At 38.3% G+C, this 20,849-nt stretch overlaps 1 protein-coding gene across 1 annotated transcript in view; it reads left to right on the plus strand.

Moving 5' to 3' along the window:
* The window catches only part of ergic53 (lectin, mannose binding protein ergic53), a 199,172-nt gene extending 195,275 nt beyond the window's left edge, over positions 1-3,897 (plus strand). The window contains exon 15 of the mRNA XM_089236553.1: positions 1,526-3,897. Coding sequence (XP_089092679.1) covers positions 1,526-1,562 — 37 coding nt within the window. The 3' untranslated portion in view covers positions 1,563-3,897. The remainder of the gene's footprint in view (positions 1-1,525) is intronic.
* Positions 3,898-20,849: the final 16,952 nt, after the last annotated feature.

Genomic DNA, 20,849 nt, shown 5'->3' on the forward strand with positions numbered 1-20,849 from the left:
AATTGTGGCAATGTTGCCACCGTAGTGTTACCAACGTATAAATATAAATTTGATTCAGTAAAGGGATTGTTGTCAATACCAAAAAGCCAATAATAAATCTTATCACATGATAAACAAATGTGCTGTGAACATTTGAAGGTTATGTTCATTGAAACATAGGGCATGGACACTGGGTTAAAGGACATTTTAGTCCTAAAATTTAATATTTTGATTGCTAGATATATTCTAATGTTATGTGCAATAAGGGTAACGTTTTAAGTATCAGTGATTATCTAGATAATTTAATAACAGAAATCAGCATTACATATATATGCTATAAAAGAACTTTTTAAACACCTTTAGCTTTGAAGTTCTTGAGACAAAATTTTTCTTGTTGGATTGAATACTGTCTTAATGTTATTGATTATCTGTGGATGATGCTATGATCACAATTTTTACTCCAGATTCTTTATTGTATATATATGTATATTGTTGTTTGTTATTTTCACATAAATTAATAAATTTCCGGATACACCCATCCCCCAGGAAAGCTTCGATATCTCTCTGAGATGGGAAGCGGGGTGTGTCTGGTCCTTCAATATCTTAATGTTATGCCTTTTCAAAGGTTCCCATTTCTGGCAGTAATACAGGGGATGTATAGCACACAAATTTTGTTGTAACTTAATACAAAGGGGAAGATGGGGGGAATATTATAAAAGAGGACAAAATGTTTTAAACGGAAGTCTTGATGAGTATCATAAGTTGGGCTGACGAAAGATAAGCCTTACTAAGTGTGAAAATGTTCTATGCTGAAACATTATCATAAGCAGATATAGATTCCTTCGGGGGGTGTATCACTGACGGTACATATGGTGAATGGGGGAGGCAATTCCACCTTTGCCTTCATACCTATTTAGCACTGGCGGGAAGGCAATAATAGTACAGGAGGAGTAATAATAATAGTTTTTTCACTGAACGGGGGCGATTGTTTCCCCTCCCCCATGTATCCACCAATAAATGTTATAAGTGGGATCCACTCTATTATAGGAACTCTTTCTAATTTTGCAACTTATAAGTATTATTCTATTTCTTATATTACTAGCCATAATACCTGTCACTGCCCAGGTTTTCTTCGATTACTGGGAGAATTGAAAAAGTGACAAACCATTGTAAAGGCATATGGATGTCTGAAACACATTGCTAGGGAACCACTCTAACCAAAGTAAACATTCCAAAAATTATAGATGAGGCTCAGAAACCATTGTTGCTCGATGGTTCTTTTTTTTTCTTTTTTGTCCAGCTCTGAAAAACTTTTAAAGTAGCCTATCGTTCAATCCGGTCCTGTTTGGTAAATTAAGCACTGTATGCAAACAACATAGTTTTTATATTTTTAACATTAGTAGTGCAGTACAGATTATGCGTAATAGCCAGATTTTCATTATTATCCATCCTCTTTACATCAGGCTTTTGTAATGATGATACTTATGTTCAAAATTTTCAGTTTTATATAGCTTATTTAAAAGAAAATTATTATTTTTAATTTTAGAAGCAACAAAGAATCCCAAGCAAAGAAATTTTATTAGAAGCAGCAAAATAATTCCTGAAATATACTTCAAACATTCCTGCAAGAGGTCCTGTGTGTCTTCCTTTCATCCTCCTTCAAGAATTAAGGCGCAGACTGTTATTGTGCCTGCTTATGTGTGCCACAGAGACATTTGTTAGTATTACACAAAAAGAAAATTTCTTTTTTAATGTGATCCTTTTGACATTCTCTGTCCACTTTAAATTTTTGAAGTATTTGCTCATTTGTTCTTCTCTCTCACCTCTGCTGTGGTTGATAAGAATGTCTCTGCTCTTTCTGAAACACAGTACAAGAAATGACCTTTGACCGTCAGGTACGGTTCTATATACATATGTCTCCAGTGACTTGTTTTTGATTACACTGATTTTTATTTGTTTTTTATTTACATTTCATGCAGGTACGATGACTGAGGTTATCTGTCATCTATACGATATTTTTGAATTAAAATATTTTTGCTTGTGTTTAACTGGAATTTTTTTTTAAATATTTTCTCCACTGGCTTTCGAAGCATTTTTTTAGTCTGTCTAAAAGGTTGTGAAAATATTTTCTTTTCTTCATAGTTTCTGTATATAATTAGTAAATACAGTCAACGTGCTTATTATAACCCCCCCCCCCCCTATTCTTTGGTCTGTGGACATTGGATGCTATATTTAAAGTTGATGATTTTGAATATTTGAAATAATAAAAATTCGCTTTTCAAGAAAATTTCTACTTGGACAAGGAAAAAAATTTCTTATTAATTTTATTATATTGTAAGCAGAATCTTTAAAAATGCAAGTTAGGAAATAATAATAAAACTAATTAATTACGTGCACAGCAACTTTGTACCAAATATAGATCTTCAGTATCAAGGATCGAAGTCAAATAGAATTTTTGCAAAGCAAAAACAACAGATTTTGTGCCTTTTTTGCAAAAAAAAAAACAGGAAAGAGCTGATTTTGGATGTTGTATTGTATTAAAAATCAGTGATTCCCAACCTTTTTTAGCCCATACCCCGCCAAAGTGTCTCTAAAATCGTAATGTGTGTGTCGCTGCAGCTATAATCTTTTTCAGGAGAGGTACGCATCCATCTCGTGAAATTTCATAGTTCCATATCAAAGTTTTTTAATGTAAAAACCACTGCTTTTTGCTTTCCATCCTTAAATTTTGTAATCTGGGGGGGGGGGGGAAGAATGTGCTCCACCTGCTAGTTCTGTCTTTCCCCTATTTCTTGTAACTCTTGTTATTTGTGAAGTTCTATTCACATTGAACGAACCAAAAAGGTCATTTGATTAGTAAAAATCAGGAGTTCTTAACCAGGGTTCCTTTGAAAGACTGGGGGGGGGGGGGTCTGTGTGCTTGGATGAGAAAACAATTAGCCCATCATTTTTGTACTGCTTTGTACAGAATATTATTTTGTAACTAGGTCCTTCATTTTATTGGAACGGGGGGTCCATGGATTTCATCTTACTGGCAGAAATCATCCATAGAATACAAAACGTTAAAAACCCTGCTCAAAACACCTTCCACAGAAAACTCGAAAGAGTAAAATAAAATGCAAATTAAACGCAATAAAAGCTGCAACAGGAAAAAATTGTCATAAAAAATGTAGATATCAAATATATCTGAAATGCAATAACTGAAAGAAGTGATCAAGAAATTGTTTAAAAAGTATAAATTTAAATTGATATAAAAATGGTCGGAGTTCTAAAGACTTGATATAAAAACTCATTCGTAAATTGCTCTCCTTAAAAATAAAATTTGCCCCATGTTGGGAATAGATTAAATGGTCTGTAGGTTATTATATTGGATGAAAAATAATACGAGATGAATAGGAAAAAATAAATTTGGTTCTCACCATACATTACTGCACACCAACTCTGATCATAATATCGTCATACAGTAATTTCCAACCAGTGGAGTTGAGTGGAAATAAAGGCACCATCTATCAGTGGTCACCCCAGGCTCAGTAAGTAAAAAACTTGTTTCTGATGTTTTTGCTCAGATTTGAACCCGTGGGCCTTGACCGTAACCTTCATAGTGGTAGACAAGCATCTTACCACTGCCCCACTTGAGAGCTGGTTCTCACCATACAGTTTGTTATAATGGATCAGTTCTGATATCATATGATCATAACAAATGTTGACTGTAACACCATTTTGTTTAAATTTGGTCGCTGTCGATCATTTATATCCAGGTGGATCTGGAAAAATAATTTAACGTTTTTAATATGCCTGTGCTCACGCTATAATTTTTTTTTTTGGATTATCATTGTAACATTCGTGTTTTGCGTTTTTAAATTAAGACAGTGCTATTAAAAAAATCATAATGAATAAATTTCTTTCTTTGGATGAGTATGATAATTGCTGTTTCAACATTCAAATTGTCTCAAAATCTAGTTTTGAATTAAATTTGGTTCATTACAGTATATTGTTAAATATGAATTTCTCTTCCTGTCATATTAACGTGCATGAACATATTTTACATCAAGAATAAATTCTACGGAAGTGTGACTAATTGAAGTGTTTGTAAGTAAATTATGTGATTACTGGCTAAAAACTTAATCAATGCGTGAATATGTCATTCACCCACATCAAGAACTCTTTGGCGCCTCTCTAGCATATAAATCACACCTAAAAGAACTTTCCCAAAGCAGAATGTTTTTGCTTTGTTCTGCAACAAACCCTTGGCTGACTGGAAATGTTCTGCGACAAAAATTCTCATAATAGTAGGGTTAACCGATTTGGAAACTTGGAAAGGAAGACGCCTGCATGGACACTATTGCAAACAGCATTTTTCTTAATTTTTACAATAGATGATGCCACTACTGTGACCAAAAAACCTTAAGAACTTTGATCACTGTTTTCTATATTTCTGAATGGAAGATGTAACACTGCCCTCCCTCGAGCATCTTAACATCAGAGACCTCTTCATCTGGTCAGTAATCGGTCTACCTGCTACCCAATTTACATACTCACTATTAAAAATTTGACCAGATTTCGTTTTCATGAGGCACTTTCTGCACTTGAGGCTACCAGACTGTGCATGGGTGGGGCCCATGCACAGTGTATGGTTTTAGCTGTTGGTGAGCAAACAATGGTATTCTCAAAATAGATGTTGCAGGTTTCTTCTGTCAGAGCTGTTTCTCCAGACTCCTTTTGCATATTATCCTAGAGCAAGCTGAGCCTGGGCCTTCGTGAAGTTTTTTTCCTCCTACTCAAGGAGAAAAATTGTGAAAGCCTCTGCTGGACCTTGATTAGAATAGCATCTGCCTTGTTTGGAGGCACCTAGCTTCCTTTTGTCATTCTCAACGGTGAGTGGTGAAAGTGTGTGAACATGTGTGGAAGAAATGTATGCACAAACACTCATGTCAATAAAGAGAGATGTTTCAGAGAGAGAAAAAAAAGAAAAATTCTAGAAATTTAGAGCAGGACAAAAAAGGACAAATTTTCTAAAATGGATAATGTCTGTTACCCCTACATAATAGTGTTTTCTACACTTAAAATTTTTCCAGTTTGTTCTGTGACGTATGTCATAGATTTCAGCATATACTGCTTTGAAGCTCGCAGTTGCATTCCCAGACAGGTGTGTGTGTGTGTGAAATCCATTAAAAAATAAGTTTTCTCTGCAAATCATTCTATCCAATACATTCATAGTTGAAACTTTATGGACAAAATATATTTTTCAATTTTTTTTTTTTTTTTTAGTTATTTTCCCCTTTACCTGTGATTTAATGCCCTGTGCAGTCTCATGCATGGCATAGCCCTAGAGCCACCTCTGGTTTGATGATTCAAACTAACAATAGCTTTTTGTCTGTCACTGCGCCCTTAAAAAATTGAGATTTGTCTGTATGATAATACATCATCTGATTATTAACTAAATTTCAGTACTTAAAGGTAAGATAGCCTACTCTCTTGAAGTTCTTTGGTAAACTAAAAAGTGATTAATAAACACAAATGTTTTATTTAAGTAACTTCAAATGAAACAGTGAGCGCCAAGCAGTTTTTCTTATTTTAGCTTTATCCTGCTGAAGTCTACATTTTTATTTTAACAAAGACAAAGCACGCTAGGGAAGAAGTTCAACAGTATGGCGAGTAATTAAAAAGTTTTCTTTCATGCTGGGGGTAATAATGCTGATACCTGTCATTACAGACACCAATTTATTGTTGTTACATTCTTCATTTATTTACAAACATTCACAGTAATATTTTGATTAATTTCATGTAAAGAGCATCACTTATGGTCAACTATTCAAAAATGCTGACCAAGAACTTTTGACTAAGTCTGTCTGAAACAAAAATAGTAATTTCTTATTAATTTGATGTGCTGAACACAAATTAGACCATAACAAAAAGCTGGATTGGCTATGGTTTTCTCTACAATTTTATATTTATAATAATACAATATATTGAAGCACAACATAAGTATATAGAAAATCAAATAAATGTACAGAAAAAAACAACACAAACATGTACAGACACAAAAATTAATATACATAAAAACAAAACGCAAATACATAGACACTCAAATGTATTACAGCACAAGAGTTCATTTATCGGAGTCTGGCGCATACTTCGCTTTGCATTGCGCTTGAACTGGACATAAGGAGCAGACTCTTGTAATTGTCAGCCAGCACTGAGGTTAACTGTTTTCCCTGGTAACATTGTTTCATGGTTTTTATCACTTTTTCACCATATAACACTTGTCAAGTGCATTTTTACTGTTAACAGGGTAATATCTGAAAAACAAGAGCCAATGAAACTTTTTCATGGAGATATTCAAGAAATAAAACCATTCGGAATTATATATTTTCATGTTGAACACAACTTCATTGTTGTCTAGTGTAATGAAAAGACAAGATTAGTTATTCATGTAAAATAGAGTTCATCCTCACTCTAACAAGGGCTGCGATTCCTTTTTTACAGTTTGGGACATGATTTGGATGTGACTAAGCAAAAATCGAATAATCAACTCGGATGCATGACTTGAATTTTGGAATTAACATTCCCAGTCTTGCACTTGTGGTGACAGCGTCCACCACTGGATGACACTGCCGCGTAGTAGGGAAAAGAACGTGCCTGCACGATGGTGGAACTGGACTTGCATTTTGCCACTGAAACGATACAGTCATGCGATCCACTCTTTCTTGTACGTTCTGTAAATTTAATTGTATAATAAATGTTAATTACCTATGAATTGTGAAGGGAGTATTTGTCTTCAACTGCCACATTCCTTCTACAATAATTGGTGGCCTGACCGATCCCGAATGCTCTTCTGCTCAATTTTCATTCCGCTGTTACCTACTGTCATGGCAACAAATGTGAAATTGCCACATTTCTGGAGCCACGAACCTGAACTCTACTTCAGCAGTCATTGTTCTTCATTCACAAGATCGAAGATAATCTCACGAAGTTCCAACTGATCATCAGCGCGCTTGGCCCAGATGAACTGAAGCTTGCAAAACCTCTTCTTCAATCCACAGATGCAACCGCACACACCTACAGAACGTGCAAGAACGAGTGGACCACGTGACTGTCTCGTTTGAGCGGCAAAACGCAAATCTAGTTCCACCATTGTGCAGGCGTGTTCTTTTCCCTATTACGTGGCAGCGCCATCCAGTGGTGGATGCTGTCACCACACACTAATAAACATTTTTATCCCCATTAATTAAGGAACGAAGAATGTTTTTTCCAGAAAAAGGAAATCCACGGAAGGAAGCTGCTACACTACTTGGCTGTACCACGAGTTGTTTGTCGTAAAAAATTTTCTTATCAAGTTTACAGTTTTACAAGAATATTTATGCAAAGTATTTGATATTATACACCAAGCAATGCATATTTTTACTTTTATACATTGATTTATCTGCATCGCCATTCATCAAACACCATGATCCCCCGCAAGAGTAGGGGTGACAGGGTTCCTACCTGGTGGATCTGGGGCAATTCTTTTTTTTTTTTTAATTGTTTTTCATGCTATAAATGCGCTTTAAAGAGTGAAAAATCTGATGGGGGGGGGGGTGTAAAAAAATTACTTTTTTTTTTCTATTCACAAAATATGTGGCTCATAAAGTTGCTCAGCTTTAGCTGAATATGTATATGCACATCCACCATATCCTATCTGTTACCTGCAAATTTTCAGCTGCTCGATCACCCATGCAAAAACATTGTAATTTTTATTCCTTTATATTAAATAAAATGGCATACGCAATTTTTATCATTTTTGGTGTTAAAATTAGGAGTGAACCGTTGTCTCGTTGAGCTGGAGTGATAACTTTTTCCATTGTGTCGATTTGAAAGAGAATAAAGACATATTTGGTGATGTTTGTTGCATATATACCCTTGTTGTGGTGGTGAAAACATGTTTTATGTTAAATTTTATGAAGTGGAAATTGTAAATATGTTGTTTTTTGAAATTTCAAATGAGTGGGAAATGTCTTTTCATAGTGGTGAGTGTATATGTGTTATCTTAAATAAAATACGCAAAATAACCAAATCTGATATATTTTTTACATTTTGTTTTACAGTTGAACTTGGGTAATTTGAAAAGCCGCAGGAAAAATTTTCAAATTATTAAAAATTTGAATTATCCAATTTATCCTGTATCTGTAAAATGACTACAAATCATAACTTATTAAAATTTGCATGATAATTATCAATTATTAAAATTTTGATAATTTACAATTATAATAATTGATCTTAGCTGCTACATTATTCCCCTATTCTGGAATCGGCATCAGAATTTTGTGACCATGTTCAAAGTATTATTTACAGAAACAGTTTGTGCTCTCCCATTATAAAACAGTTTTCCAAATATCTCATCATTTTTTTGATATCAAGGAAGTATACTTTCATTAACGTATTACAATCTGAACTTTCCAATACTTTTCATACCTTTAATGATAACAAAATGATCCACATTTTGAATGTTTTATTTTTATCCTATAGATTGGAAAAGCATAATATTAAGTGGTACACAGTCTCAATGCACTCCTATTGAACAATGTTAAAACAGGCATTAAATTATCTATAAAAAAAGATTAGAGAAAAACAGAATCATATCAAAGTTTTATTTGCCTTTACAAATTTGTTGTTTAACAACTTGATCAAGAAAAGCGATGTCTAATTATCCAAAAAAGTTTGAATTGAACAAGAAATTTTAACATTAAATTAGGTAGAGAAAACACTCAAGGGGAGCTCATAAGATGGAAGAGCAGATCAACTTTACCCAAGAATATTAAGAAGTCACCAACGAATAAGGCAAATACACGAAAAATATAAAAACTCCTAATGCATTTCGACACACAATGGGTGTTGCCTTCAGAGGAAAAAATATTCAACCACTAATCACATGCTGACAGAGTATTCCACTTGGGTTGAATACCAAATCTCGCATTTGCTCAGCAGAAAAAAAGTATGTCTATTCACTTTAAACGCTGTGGTCATTCTGACCAATTTCATTTCGTCGACATTCGATCAGGACGCTGCATTAGCCTTACACGCAGGCTCAGTTTCATTCCGACCACGATGTTTGAAGTGAACAGACGTATTTTTCTCCGATGAGCAACCGAGAGTTTGGTATTCAACCCAAGTGGGATACTCGGTCGGCGTTTTTCCTCTGAAGACGACACTCACTGTGTGCCAAAATGCATAAGGAGTTTTTGTATTTTTCCTGTATTTGCCTTATTCGTTGGTGACTTCTTAAGAGTTAGTTAATTCGATTTTTTGGATAATTCAAAGACAACCATAAGTATTCTTTATGGGCATTGTATAATATTTTATCATGTGTATATATTGTTTACAATTTTTGTTAATTGGGTTGCTATATTTTTGAAATATATGACATCCATATTTTTATGGGCATCTTTTTCTCAGCCACCTCGTTGGGCATTTTGCCTGTTGTGGCGTTGCATTTGTATATCTTGTATTTGTTTCTTAGGGGTCATTCAAGTATTACGTCATCATCGATGGGGAGGGGGTGTTTGGATGATGCTTACGTCATCAACCACCCTTTATGAAATATTCTTAATGACATCTTACTTGGTGCGCCAAAAACGAGAAAAATCTTTCGCTAGTTTGTGGGCACCTGAACTGACATTCTCTCCTTAATGATAAATCCCTTACAGAGCCACTTCAGCGGTTTCTAAATGTTTCACGGATCCTTCAAGTGCTCAGGAAATGTGTCCGGGCTGCTTAAATGTTGTGGAAGTGCGCTACGCATCACTCAAGTAATCCGTAATTATGCCACGAATCACTTAAGTAATCTGGGTATGTTCCGCGGATAACTTGCGTGATGCAAAACCGCACCGGGGGCCGCTTAAGTGCTCTAAAATTGTGTCACATATCATTCAAGGGATCTCAATGTGCCACGGATCGTCTAAGTGTTCTGGAACTGTGTCGCGGGTGAATGCGCCACGGGCCTAGTTCAGTGATCTGAAAATGTGCCACGGGTAATTTACGCGATCTGAAAATGCGCCGCTTAGTTCATTTTTACGAAATTGGGTTTGGGAGGGGGCAAGTCACATCACAACCTTCAGGGCCACATTTGGTCTGCGGGTCAAGGGTTTACCAAATATGGCTGAAAGGGTGGGTCGCAATGAATTTTTTAAAGAGAATTTTGAGTTCTTACTCTTCAAATAGCATTGAACTTAACAGAAATTGGTTATAACACCTATAAAGGTATTTTCTTTCGAAATTTTAATTTTTTTTTTTAATGTTTTTACATTTAAAAAAAAAATTTCGTCTGGGGTAGGCACACGAGCCCCCCCCCCCCCCCCATGACCCCTTTGCGTACGTTTCTGATCCCACCAATATGTGTTAGGAGGGAGAGGGCAGAGGTAAAAAATGGCTAAACATTTTCTTACGTAATACTTGAACGGCCCCTTATGGGGAATTATTTTTTGAAAACTAATTTATCACACCACGTTGCCTGTGAGTGTATATATGTTACATTTGTGCCTCACAATTCAATGTTCAAATTACTCTAGACTGCGCGGCGGACCTCCTGATCCCTCCTCTCGCTATGACCTTTGCCGTGTATCTGAAGCCCCGTTTACATGTGTAAGATTGGGGGTCGCTGTGGTGATTATTACCTGCATGGCAACTTTTTATGGGGAGGGAGGGACGAAGATCCGTCAAAGAGTCCCATCTTTGTTGCGGAATAATGGTGGGTGACTCCGACCTCCTTTCCCATAATCCTTTGTGCCGCGAAAACTACTTAAAAGCTGCTCTTCCGTTCAACTCACGTAACCAGTGACGACTTCCGGAAAGAAGAGGGGGAATACCGGCATAAACTAAACGCCATGTAAACGGGTTGTACCGAAAATCCCTGTTACGGGCAACTTCCCGGGATATTTTATTGCACATGTAAACGGGGCTTAAATGTAAAATACTGTATGTGTTTCTGAGGAATGTCTGTTTTTCAAAGAAGTGCTGCCATCTGGCTTTGAAATTAAGAAGCAAGCAACTCAAGTTTTTTTTTTCTGTTGTATTATGCCGTGAATTTTAAAGTTGTTGTAGGCCTGAGGGCAGAGCAGTGCCGTCTTAACGCATGGGCCCGCCCGGGCCTCAAGAGAAGAGGGGCCTCGGAAAAACCAGAAGTAGTTGAATTTTTCGGGAATTTGCCAGGTAGGGCCTCGGAAAAATCACTTGGCCCGGGGCCCATGATGGTCTTAAGACGGCCCTGGGACAGAGGCGTCTTAAATGGGAGATAACACGCATTCGCGCTGGTGTTCGAACCTGTCCTTGCGATAAGAATCCATCGCCATGTCCACACGATTGCGTAGCGGCACGGCCTGATCAAGACGGCCCTAAGCACCTGAATGGTTTTGGTGCCTCCTCCCGGTCCTTACAAGTATATTTTACTCGATATTGAATCTATAAATTCAAAAAAAAATTACTTTTTTTTTTTCGAAGTAACTAATCTAGGACAGGATCAGGGCTGTAACTAGGCTGGGCAACCGGGGCCCCCAAGCCAAACGGGAGGCCCCTCACAAAAATGTACGCTTATTTTGCATATTTTTTTTTCCTTTTTTAAGGGCCCCCGAGAAGGTACGCTACGGCAGAATTCAGGGCCGGATTAAGCACGTGCTTAGGGCATCAAGAGAAAAGTGGCACCACAAAAAAATTATCAGAGTACTTTTTTTTTCCCAGCATCAGCCATCCGGTTGAAAATCCTAAAATTTTAAGAGCACTTGATTGTACAGTTGAAAATCTTTATCGAAAGTTCACCAGGGCTGCAACCTAGGAAGGGCAGGGGAATTGGTGTATGTTGCCCGGGCTCTGGACCAGGAAGGGTGCTGAGTTTATACATTTTTCGTTAAAAATTATGAGGAGAGGGCACCAAAGTGGATATAGATCCTCCAAGTAACAGATAAATTTTAATTTCTAGTTGTGGCCCTGAGGGGGACACAAAAGCAGAGAAACTAAGTTATGTACTTGAAGCACTTATTTCAGAAATCCCATAACAGACAAAAAATTTGAAATTGAGTCAATACTGGTTTCTTGTAGTTGATTGATAGACGCTTCGTTTGGTGCAAAAACCCACTGAAAATTTTTTGACCTTCCCCCGTTAAAAAGTCTCGCCGCAGATAGCAACAGGCCTACATTGGTATAATCATTCATTACACTTCCCGCACTATCAGTTGAGGGAAAACTCATAGTTTAAAAAAATTGATTGTAGATGGTAGCACTACACATAACAAGCATCACTCAGAAAGAAACTTCACTGAAGGTTCGCTATACAAACACACACATTCCAACATGTACCAATTCGTTAGAAGTTCCGCAGAGAATATGGAGGAGGCACATGTCTGGTTTAGTAGTAGTAGCACTGAAAAATCAAACAAAACACTACATAAGCACTCATACTATTAAAGTACACACGCAGTTACACTTCCGGCACAACTCACTACGTAGTAAATCGCCCATAGATGGTGATAGACCTGAGTTGTGCTCGGTTTGAAAAAAAATGTCTATTCATTGAATGGCTAGAACAAATCTTTCTTTCACTAAATTCCAGGATTTCTTGATTCCGGGTGTGCTAAACAATGCAGATTTGAGAAGACACTTCGTGTAACGATTTTGTTACATATGGTCGTGCTTTACCCGTGGATATGTCACAATATGTCACCATGGCATTTAAATTTGGCGTAGAATTTTTTTTAATTTCAGCACTGCATTTTCGTCATTAAGATACTCTTTCAATTCAGTATCATTATGTTGTTCTGAAGCAAGTTCGTCGTAATTCAAAGGACTTGGCATTCATATTTCCGCTATGAGCGACAATTTGTCGGCTGCTGTATTTCTTTCACCGGTCACATGGACTGTCGGTTGTGAATTCGGATATGTAAGAAAGCCAATGAGACTGTCTGTTTGAATAATCATCTGCCTTTCGAAAAGCATAGATGATCGGTCTGTATTTGGCATAGTTGTGCTTCTAGCATATGCTTAAAATGTTTTACTGATTAATTTCCCGTCAACGCTAAGAAATACTAAGTGTTGCTGTTTGTAGAATGACTGGAATTTGCGAATGCAGTATTTAGTTCTGCATTCCACTCAATTTTTTCGTCTGATCCTTCTTTTTTGTTGACCCTTTGAGTAGATTGATTAAAGGTGTTAAAATCTGAGCGGCATTTCTAATGAATCGGCGATAGAAATTTATTAATCCAAGATATTTCCTGAGTTTAGCAATGCAAATGGGTTTAGGAAAATTATTAAAAATTTTAGTTACGGATTATTTAAATAAGTTTCACACACACACGCACAATTCATTGATAAATTCTGTTACTGGAAATAAGTGGGATCTGTAGATAGAAAAAATGGTCGATGGTTCAACTAGAGGGCTATTATTTCAGCAGTATGCATGGCTATTGAAGATATTTGATTAAGATTGAGGAATTCATTTATGCATACCAATATACCTTCTGAACTATTTTTATATACTATTATATACCTCCTAAACTATCCTCTTTTCACTACGTGGATAGTTCACTACGTGAAAAGAGTTTAAATCCAGAAAAATATTTGCTTCCTGTTGCTGATTTTGTTTTGGGGCAAAAGACCTGCGATAGCGAGACAAAGCGTGGCCTGTGTGCTGTGTATTAGGAAAACTCCTACTTTTCGCGTTAGCTCTGCTACGCTTCTCGGCTATGAGCAGTGGCGTAGCCAGGTTTTGGTCCGTGGTGGAGCGAAATTGAGAAAGGCACCATTTTTTTGTTCGTGCTTAAGGCGCGAACTTAAAATTACGCATTAGCGGAAAGAACTTTAAATTTCGCAATTTAAAAAAATCAAATTTATTTTGTCTTCAGTTGATGTTATTTTACATAAGTGATGAATGGTACAGACTAGCGCAGGGGGTACTCAAACCTTTTTGCATCCGCGGTGCCCCGTTACTTTAATCAATGCTTGTCCGCGGCTCCCCGAGCAGTTTAGCAAAGAATCTCTTTGAAAAACCTTCGGGATGCTCCGCGGTGCCAAGAACTAATAAGTTCTTGGATTTCCCCCCCCCCCCTCGTAATTTGACTAGAGCGCCTTCCGGTAAGTGCTGGCAAACCTCACGACGCCATAGTTCATATTAGAAAGTATCGTAAGCCCTCGGAGATTATCTAATGTTTTTCAATTAGTACTTATCTTTTAAGAATAGACTCAACGTTTTGTGGACACTTTTTGTTTTTCTGAAATAGTATATGTATGTATCTTCACAGTTACTTTTAAACTTTCCTCGTAATACATGGACAGCCCCGGTCCAGGTGCCTCAAGTGCAAAAGAGACTTCATGAAGATGAGATCCAGTTAAAATTTTCGAGAGAGGGAGAACTGTTAGGCAGGCATTTCTGAACAGGTAGAGGGCCTTAGAAAAGTCCCTTTGATGCTCGTAAGACGACCCTGCGTAGACCACCTATGTGTTGTGGGAAATAAAGAAACAAACAACGCCCGGAATTCTGCTTTAAAAGGCGATGAGTATATATATAGTGCACTTATATTATTTTATTTTTTATAAATATTCAACGGATTCTCAACACATAGGTGGTCTACGCAGAGTCGTCTTTGTGTGTGTGTGTGTGTGTGTGTGTGTGTGAGAATCCGTTGAATATGAGCAATGAGCCACCGTTTTTTGAGGGACGTCTCAACGCGTTGGTTTACTGATGCGTGCTCATTCAGTTCTTTGTAGTGGGTTTTTTACATTAGGCCAGGCCGCCAGGGGGTTCTCAAACTGTGCGCCTCCAATCTTCGTTAAGGGCACCACATGGGGGGGGGGAGCTGACAGAACTCCAGCCCTGGGGCCCGTGGAAAGAACTTTTTGATGTTTTTTCTTTCAGATATATCCCATAGGAAAATAGACAACTCTTTAGTATCAATTTGTACTCGTATGGACGGATATCTTGAACTACGCACGTTAGATCTCATTGAAATTTTTTTTAACTATACACATGTACAAGTAAACGAAAAAAAAAACCCCTGGAAACGAAGAAAAGAACATTGTACAAAGGCCCCCTCCCCCGGCTCTCATGGCAGTCGTTCTCCTAGGAAGGAAGAAAAGACATTGTGATGGTTATTGCTACTGAGACGTCAAGGACACCAGCATTTTGTGTGTCCTCAGGGCTATAGCCACTAGAATAATCCTTATCTAGTCGTCTAGCGTGTGTAGGGACATACAGGGCTACCGCGCGACCCTTGCTGTTTCAGTTCGTAGAAGGCCATAATGTCTCGATAGAATGAAAATTAAAGTAAACAGACGTCGTATTCCGCAGTGAAATTTCCTCTGGGTGCCGATAAAGCGCATGAACCCCCCCCCCCCCCAACATCCTGGAACAGGGGCCCGTAGGCTGCGCTCTTCAGCGGACCCCCCTCTATAGTGAACTAATAGTGTGGAAAAAAGACAAAAAATGACAAGAATGGTCTAGGCCCCAGGCCTGAAGCTCCCCACTCTCGTGGGCGGGTTACGATACTGAGACAGCTTTGCTGCAAGCTTTTGTATACAGTGGATATCGCATTATCCTAATTGGGTCCTGCGACACTGTGGTGCCAACTCTTATTACTGATACTCATCCAGATTTCTCGTTTAAAGCGTTTTCCTGCAAAAAGTATTGTACGAAATGGCTGTAATGACGTATGTACTGAATCACGTGATTTCGCTCACGGCCACGACCACCTAGACATGGTGGAGTCGACTGATCTAATGTATATATGAGCTGACATCATCATCATCATCGTGCCTCCCCCCAGACTTCCAAGTCAATCGTCGCCTATGCACCTAGATAACCTAATGTAACACAATGTAGATGTGTAATTTAGGTGGTCGTGTCACAGCCCCTCTAGTAACCCCCTCCCTCTCCCAGTCCGAACAAATCAAGGGGTTTTTTCCTTGCTTCTGAAAAAAAAGGCTACATTCCGCATCGGCCTTTTTTATTCGCTGTACTGTCTTGAGGACACATCTCCCCTCGAAACTTCTATTCACAGACATATTTGACACAGAAAAATATTTACGGTTCGCGTCTGCAAAAATACAGTTGTTCGAAATCTTCTAGTAAATTAGTTGAACGAGTGCGTACATAAAGGATTGATTTTTTTCCCACGTGGGAATCCTACGGTTCTAGCCCAAAAGAACGGTAAGCAAAACTAAAAATTTGAATTTTTGTTAAAATTTTATTTTGAGCATTAAGAATCAACTATAATAAATCTATGTCAGAAGGGTTTGGCCCTGCATCGAGGCCAGTTGCGATGTTTGTTGAATTGTGTTTCATAAAGTTTAAAAACGATTATTTTTAATAGGGCATATCTACAAATTACAGAGTAACCTCGTTCATACGTCACTCAGTTATGCAACTTTCATGTTTATACGACGTTTAACTTTGGTAGCAATTGGTAACAATACATTTTAAACAACAATACAACAAATTCATTTTAATGTTAAAATATTTCATTCATTTATTTAACGTAAAACCTCAATTATTCGACGTTTTCACTTCGACTAAAACTCGGAAAAATTTGAAAAAAGAAAAACGTAATTTATATCCATCAAATGCGCACAAAATTTTTGTATGCAGTGAAAAAGCGTTGCTGCAACAGTTCTAGCATATTGTCACCGCAAAAGACATAAATTTTGGGTGATTGCTGACGTATACGAAAATTGCCAGTGATATGGCTGATGACCATTTAGAGTGGACAGTTACGTGATTTGTTTATTGCCTCTTTCTGAGAATACGCAGATGTGGAGAGTCCCGAAGAAATGGGTTTCAATTGTTTTGACGGCCATATGACCTTTCAGAATTTTTTCTCTCCCTATGTTTTCAACGTTATCCCGAGAGGGTGAGAAAGTCTACTGTAAGCATTTGGGGGGTACCGGTCTGCCGAAAATAGGTACACATGCGCAGTAAGTTCTTTCGATTATTTCCTGTAGAACTTTCTTTCGATGTGGTGCTTTGCTTGCTGACAGGGCCGTCTTAAAAGCATCATGGGCCTCCGGGCCAATTGATTTTTCCGAGGCCCAACCTAGAGAATTCTCGAAAATTTCAATTACTTCCCAATTTTGTGAGGCCCCCCCCTCTTCTCTTAAGGCCCTGCTCGGGTGGGTCCATGCGTTCAGACGGCACTGCTTGCTGACTGTGTCAAATTCGTCGTTCGTAATGTCGGGAAAACAAAAAACGCTCTCTCTAAAAAAACTGGAAATTTTGGAAGAATTCAACAAGAATTTTAAATTGATAACGAAAGTTCATCTTGCAAACAGGCCCGTCATTTAGGGGGGGGGGGGCTTTTGCCCCTCCCCCCGGCTTTTGAAAATACACTAAAAATGGTATATATATATATACATACATTGAGTACATGTGTTTTGACCCCCCCGGAAAAAGTTTGCTCCCCCCCCCACCCCGGAGAAAGTTGAAATGACGGTCCTGCTTGCAAACCAGTTGAATATGTTCGTTTCAACTTTTTGAAACGATTATAAAGTAGAGAAACAACCAAAGAGCAAGTTCCTGATTGAAAATCATCTACTGCCAAAAAAAAGTCCAAGATTGGGAAATTTTTGCAAGTCGAGAAGATTGTTGAAATTTTGTACCCAATGTCGTGTCCCAAAGGTAATGTTGTGCCAAATTTTATTTCTTCAAATGATTTGAAATGTGGTTTAATTTCCTCTCAAGTATGAAATATTTTTTTAGAACAGAATTGGAATGCAATTAAACACAAAATTTTATAACATTTTATATGTATGGGGGGGGGGGATAATTTTTTTAAAAAGGCTGTTATTCACTTCGACTTATACATAAAACGTTTTATGAAACATTTTGACTCGGCCTCTTGAACGTCGTATAAACGACTGTAACAGAATTGTAAAGTTGCTCAGCTGAATAGATGAAGTGAACATAAATATTTAAATTATTTCAGTTCAATTTTTCAGGCCGGTGCTTCAACCAAGGCCATTGAAAATAGTTTTCAGTATTATTACTTTAACTCTTTAATTCACTAAATTTATTTATTCTTTTTGCACGCCTGTAGTGAATCGCCTGGCATAACGGAATCGCTTCGTTTTATCAAAAAAATCATTGCATGGAATAACTGTTAGAGCAGGGCGTCTCAAACTTTTTCCACCTGAGGCGCTCTTTTCCCCTATTCAATGCTTATCCGCGAGCTCCACCGGCTCTCCAGAGCTGTTTAACAAAGAATATTTTCGAAAACCTCACACCATGACAAAGGTTGGAGACGCACAGTTTGAGAACCCGTGCGTTATAGGAATAATATTTGATGTTCTAAACTGAAGTTAAACGTTTGGATAGAAATTTTGTTTTGTATAAAACACGTTTCAAACTGGTTCGTCATGTGTAAAGATTCTACAGTAGTTTCATTTGGTGTAGTATGAGTATACTTGCTTGCTTGGTGAACAACGAAACTATAGAGATGCGGTGGATATCTTATCTGAGAGAAACTAAGGATAAATTTGATACTGTGCATATATATCTATATATAATTGATTTTCTGTTCTGTCTGTGTGTATGTTCTCTATACAAATCCATAATTTTAACGGCTGCCAAAAGTTTAACCGTTTAAAGGCCAATGTTCTACATTAATGATAATAGCAATCAGAAGGTTTTAAATAAATACATGTTTAATTTGGTACGGACACATAAAAATGACATCACACAACGATGGTTGCTTGCCGACTGCGAAGAAAAACATTCGAATTTTTATCGCAACTTGCGTTGCTAGGTAACAATCATTCGCACCAGAAAATTGCGAGGCGCGACGTCATCATTTTTCCACAATCGGTAAAAGTTCAAGTAGAGGTCGCTACACCCCCCCCCCAGTGTCAACGAAATGTCGTGGTCGAGTATCTGTCGGGGAAGTGGACATGGCGACCGGAACGAGTCACAGTTGCTGGTACTGTACTTGTTGGACGGACGGGCGACGTCGAAGGCACTTGGGTGTGCTGGTCACTTAAGAAAGCTGGGATCAACCGATCGATGGAGATTCTCCTGGATGACCCATTGAAGTCGATGTGACCCGTGGAAATGTCACAAAACAAGTGCTTTGTTGTAGTACTGTCCGGCAAACGAAGTTTGACGATCTTCGATGATGAGCTTTGTTGGAGTTCACGTAATTCATCGTCACATTGAGAATCGGCAATCGCATCGTAGTCGATTGGTGATGGAGAAGCAATAGTTGCGATGCGTGACAAAGTGTCAGCAACTACATTGTTTGGTCCAGGAATATACCTGATATCAGTAGTAAATTCTGCGATATAATTCAATTGTCGTAGTTGTCGAGGCGAAGCTTTGTTCGGGTCTTGTTTGAAGGCATACATCAATGGACGATGGTCACTATAAATGGTAAAATGACGTCCTTCTAGCTGGCATTTGAAATGTTTGACTGCGCTATAAATAGCTAGAAGTTCTCTGTCATACGCACTGTATTTTACTCGAGACTGGGAGAGTGTGCGAGAGAAAAAACTGAGGGGTTGGATCACACCTTCATGTTCTTGCTGTAGCACTGCACCGATGGCATTGTCCGATGCATCTGTTACGAGAGAAATGTGCGCGTTTGGCTTTGGATGAACGAGCAAAGTGGCGTTGCATAGTGCTTCCTTGACATCGGCGAAGACTTGTGAAGCTTGTTGAGTCCAATTGAGTGGTTTCCGGCTGTTTTTCGCATGACCTGACAACATAGCGGTGAGTGGTCGATGCAGGTCTGCACACTTAGGTATGAACCGGTGGTAAAAATTCAACATGCCCAGAAATCGGCGCAAGGAAGTAGCGGAAGTGGGTTGCATATAGTTCTTGATGGCATCTACTTTGGCGGATAACGGTTTGAGTCCATTCTTGCTAATTTCATATCCCAAGAATTTGATGGTCGGGACGCCAAATATGCATTTTGGCACATTTATGCACAGTCCGTATATTCGTCAAGTCGACTGAATATCTCACGTAAGTGTTGGAGATGAGTTTGCTCGTCTAGAGAAGCAACCAGGATATCGTCTAAATAACAGAATACGAATTCCAATCCTTGTAGGATCGTATTCATGAATCTCTGGAAGGTCTGCGCTGCATTGCGTAATCCAAAGGTCATATACGGAAATTCGAAGAGTCCAAATGGTGTTGTATGTAATTGCTGTTTTTGGAATATCCGGCTCGTGCACTGGAATTTGTTGATACGCTCTAATCATGTCGATTGAGGAATATATGGTCGTTCCGTGGAGAATGTGTGAGCAATCTGTGAAGAAAGGAATCGGGTAACGATCAGGAACTGTGATTTTGTTGAGTGCTCTGTAGTCTCCACACGGTCTCCAGTCACCAGATTTCTTTGGTACTAGATGGAGTGGACTGGACCAACTGTTCTTCGAAGGCTGACAAAGTCCTTGTTGCATCATGAAGTCGAACTCTTTTCGCGCGACTTTCAACTTTTCCGTGGAAAGCCGTCGAGATCGGGCAAAAACTGGTGGACCTGTAGTCTCAATGAAGTGCTTGATATTGTGCTCTTTAATTTTCTTATTTTGGATGTGTGGACGGAGAATACCAGAAAACTCTTTGACTACATCCCGAATTGGCGATGGTAATTGGTCGATACTGCTCAAGAAAAGAGATGGAGCTGCGATATTTCTCTCAATGGAACAAGCGGCGGATAGCAGGGTTGTTCCATCGATGAGGCGATGATGTTTGCTATCGACTAACAGGTTGAAATGCGATAAAAAATCTACACCAATAATGGGTCGGGTTACGTCGGCTATGATGAATGGCCAAGCAAATGTCCTTCGGAGGTTCAAATTCAATGTTAGAAGTTTGGTACCGTAAGTTGAGATAGAGGAACCATTGGCGGCTGTAAGAATCA

The sequence above is a fragment of the Pholcus phalangioides genome, unplaced genomic scaffold, assembly GCF_987345545.1.
Source record: "Pholcus phalangioides strain wild (caught in Gottingen) unplaced genomic scaffold, Ppha-v1.0 ptg000009l_1, whole genome shotgun sequence".
Taxonomy (NCBI): domain Eukaryota; kingdom Metazoa; phylum Arthropoda; class Arachnida; order Araneae; family Pholcidae; genus Pholcus; species Pholcus phalangioides.